Below are 3,586 nucleotides of genomic sequence, written 5' to 3' on the forward strand. Positions count from 1 at the left end.
CTTTTTAAATGATAAAAAAGACTACAGACAACATGGAAACTGGAAAGAGTGTGTTTTTTAGAGGACACCAGACAAACATTGCTTATAACATGATTATCCTATTAAATATTTTAAATATAACATAAATGGATAAATAAGTATAATATTTGTCAGGTAGTATAGAATCATACACATCTAGATCTAGAAGATGCTGTTTGTGCATACTGTTGCATAAATCCACATGATTTAGTTAAAACTTAAAAAGGTCACTTTGTCAGAAGCCACTTTAAAGCCTTGCTCATGTATAGGGCTGAGACAATTACTCGATTATTAATCAATTACTAAATGAATTGTCAATTATTTTGATAGTCCATTAATCGGTTTGAGTGTTTTTAAAGAATTAAAACAAATTTAACCAATATATTTGGTTTCTATGCTCCATAGAACACAGCAATCATTAAAACTGAATCATTTTGGTTTGTGGACAAAACAAGACATTAGAGATCATCATCATTTCCAGGTTTGGGGAACAATGATCAACATTTTCAGACATTTTCTGCACCAAAGGATTATTCGATTCATCGGAAAAACAAGCCCCATTCGTGTGACTGAAGCACTTTCATGAATAACTGAACTAATAACATTTACTGAGACATAAACCACACATTTAACTGATATATAAGCCATTTCAGCAAATTGGAAATAACAACGTACGCAGTGAAGGACATACTCATGAGGTTTAAGGAGGCATGGACCATCAAAACAGGGCCATCATTTAGGTAATGTGCTTTGTGTAGATCAAGGTCAAAATGAGACGAAGAGTAACATTCAGAAATTATTAGTGACATGACGGGGAGTCAAATATTGGTTCAAAAGAGTTTTGAATTACAAAAATTACCTTGAAATATTTTCCCCGTAATGATCATCCTAAAAGCTTCTCGAAACCAGCTGTAAAAGAAAGCATAAACACATGGATTGAACATTGAGTTGGACCATCCAAGCCACTTAAAGGACTGAAGAACATGAAGCGGTATTGTGTTGTTGCTCAAAGGTTGAAGGGTGATGCACAGAAAGAAAGGCGTCCAACTCATGAGAAAAACCCCCATCACAATGGCAAGAGTTTTAGTCGCCTTTCTCTCCACTTTACTCACACTTGCACCAGCTTTTGCCATGCTCAGGATGCTGCGGGCCTGTCTCTGTGCCACCATCAGAATCTTTAGGTAGATTGCAAACATGATGACGGCTGGTATGAAAAACACAGTAAGCGCACCCATGATGAGTGAACTGTGTGATTTATTTTGTATTAAAACACACCTGTTGTTTTTCTTCCCTTGATTTGGCGCCAATGTGATAATAATCCCAATTAGAGCAGAAAAGGTCCACGTCACCAGGATCATGATCCCAACGACACGGACATTGATTTTAGTTGTGTATCTCAGAGGCTGACACACTGCGTAATATCTGTCAACAGAAATGAAGCACAAGTTCAGAATGGAGGAATTGCAGAGTAACATATCGAAACTGCCTCTCAATCGACAGAGGACATCTTGAAGAGGCCAATTTGAGCGCACGTAGAGTAAGATGCTGAAAGGCAAAACTAAAAGTCCAACTAAGAGGTCAGCCACAGCCAGAGAGAGCATCAGGAAGTTTGTAGGAGTTTGGAGCTGTTTGAAGTAAACAATGGAGATTATGACAAGAAGGTTTCCAAACATTATGAGAACTGACAAAGAGCCACCAAAAATACATAATAGATACGAAATAGTCACTGCAGTTATGTCAGGCACATTTGCTGAGTCGTTCAAAAGAAGCTGCTGTGCAACAGCATCGGAAGAATCCATGCAAAAATTGATAAATCTGCGATAACATGTCTACACTAAGACAAATAAGCATAATCAGTACCAAGTCTCTGTATTTTTCACGCCATGCTCATAATCCTGGTTTGCGCGTCTGAAGTGAAAGGTGTCCCTCGTCTCTCTGATGCTGGACAGAAGGGCAGGATTAGAAATAATGTCCAGGCTCATTAGCATATTCACTAAAAGAAAGTTGTGTGGAAAGCAGGGATCTGAAACTCACATGACCTGGAGGCAAATGAACATCTAGTCTGGTCTCAAGGGCCTGTCATGTGGGAAATATCCCATTGTGATAGCTCAATGGAACGGTATATTATTAACAAAAAATGATGTATATATGATGTTAAATGAATCTGTAAGTAAAATTTTAAAAAACAAACAAACATGCTGAAATACTTAATTGTAATTTGCTATTGAGTGACAGGCCACATGTAGTAGATTGGTGAGCAATATTTTGATTTACTGAGTCACCACACCTCTAGTAATGTTTACAACCTACCTGCTTGTGAATGGTCTTGTGATTAATATCCATACGTAGACTTTTTAGTCTGTTATTTACTAATCTAAGCACATCTAAGTGGCCAAGAGTGATTGTACATTACCATTTAAATAACTTAATGACTAGTTATATTATGGGAGTTCAGAATATTCAGCCGTTCACACTGTCTGCAGTAATTACTGTTGGATGCAGTGATGAAGACAGTGATGCTATTATTATTATTGTTTTTAATGAATATTTTAGTAAGGACACATCATTGACATTGTGCATTCCCTAGACCATTACCCTAACCTAAACCCAATTCTAACTGTAAAACCAGGTCTTAACCCTAACAAAAACTACTTTAAGGTTATGGGGCTCAGATAAAATGTCCCCACAAATATAGGTTTATACGTTTTTTTGGACCTCACAAAGATATAAATAAAGGTAAGCACTTTTTTTGTGGGAGAAACCCATGCATCACTCATGGAGAGGCGCGGTATGCATTCCTAATGATTCAATAAATTGATCATTACATTGAGTGCCTCAGTGAGCTCTGTCTGCTTATTTTGTGTAATGAGTGCATAGTTGGGTCATGACGTGTGCCGCTGATTTATAGATTGTGGAATCTAATCTTCTAATTTGCAAGCAATGAAAATCTTGTCATTGTCTTTTGTCTGTTAAATAAAGGTTAGTTAAGGTTTTTTTTAGTGCTGTCAGTTTAACCCGTTATAAATGGCGTTAATGCAAACCCATTTTAAGTGATACCTTGAGTCACTGCAAAGACTTACTTCTGTTCTATGGTCGCTCTGTGATTTGTGTGTGAGACAGATTGAAACATTTTTTGCAAGTTCACATTTTTAATCATCTTATTCACAGTGAGTGAATATAGCAAAGCAGTTTTCCAACTTTTGTTTTTTCAGAACAAGGCAAACTTTTACAAGGTTCCACCAAAGACACATACACATCTAATGATCACAATTCATGTTGACAAAGTCGTATTTACATAGCACATGTGCAATCTAATGACAATCTTGAACATCATTCAAAATGTTTGACAGATATCCTGAAATACATCCTACACTAAATCGTCATCAAGTTATGTTGATCCCCTGGATTATTATGTGGAATCATAAAATAGTTGCAATAATCAGGCAATCTATGAAGTTACAAGACAAAAAAGACAAAAGCTTAACCTAGTATGCCTGTATTAAACGTACAGGTGCAGTGTCAGCAGGATGGCAATAATAAGCTTGACCCATTAGTCATTTAAACAATA

At 36.6% G+C, this 3,586-nt stretch overlaps 1 protein-coding gene across 1 annotated transcript; it reads right to left on the reverse strand.

The window, feature by feature from the left end:
* Window positions 1-692: 692 nt before the first annotated feature.
* On the reverse strand, window positions 693-1,817 carry LOC131443978 (trace amine-associated receptor 4-like). The gene has a single exon (XM_058614084.1). It carries the CDS (start codon window positions 1,815-1,817, stop codon window positions 849-851), a length of 969 nt encoding a protein of 322 aa, XP_058470067.1. The 3' UTR covers window positions 693-848.
* Window positions 1,818-3,586: the final 1,769 nt, after the last annotated feature.

The sequence above is a fragment of the Solea solea genome, chromosome 17, assembly GCF_958295425.1.
Source record: "Solea solea chromosome 17, fSolSol10.1, whole genome shotgun sequence".
NCBI classification, from domain to species: Eukaryota; Metazoa; Chordata; class Actinopteri; order Pleuronectiformes; family Soleidae; genus Solea; species Solea solea.

What these genes read in the sequence shown, in the direction of transcription:
- LOC131443978 (XM_058614084.1), bottom strand. Translation starts at nt 1,817, where the DNA reads ATGGATTCTTCCGATGCTGTTGCACAGCAGCTTCTTTTGAACGACTCA.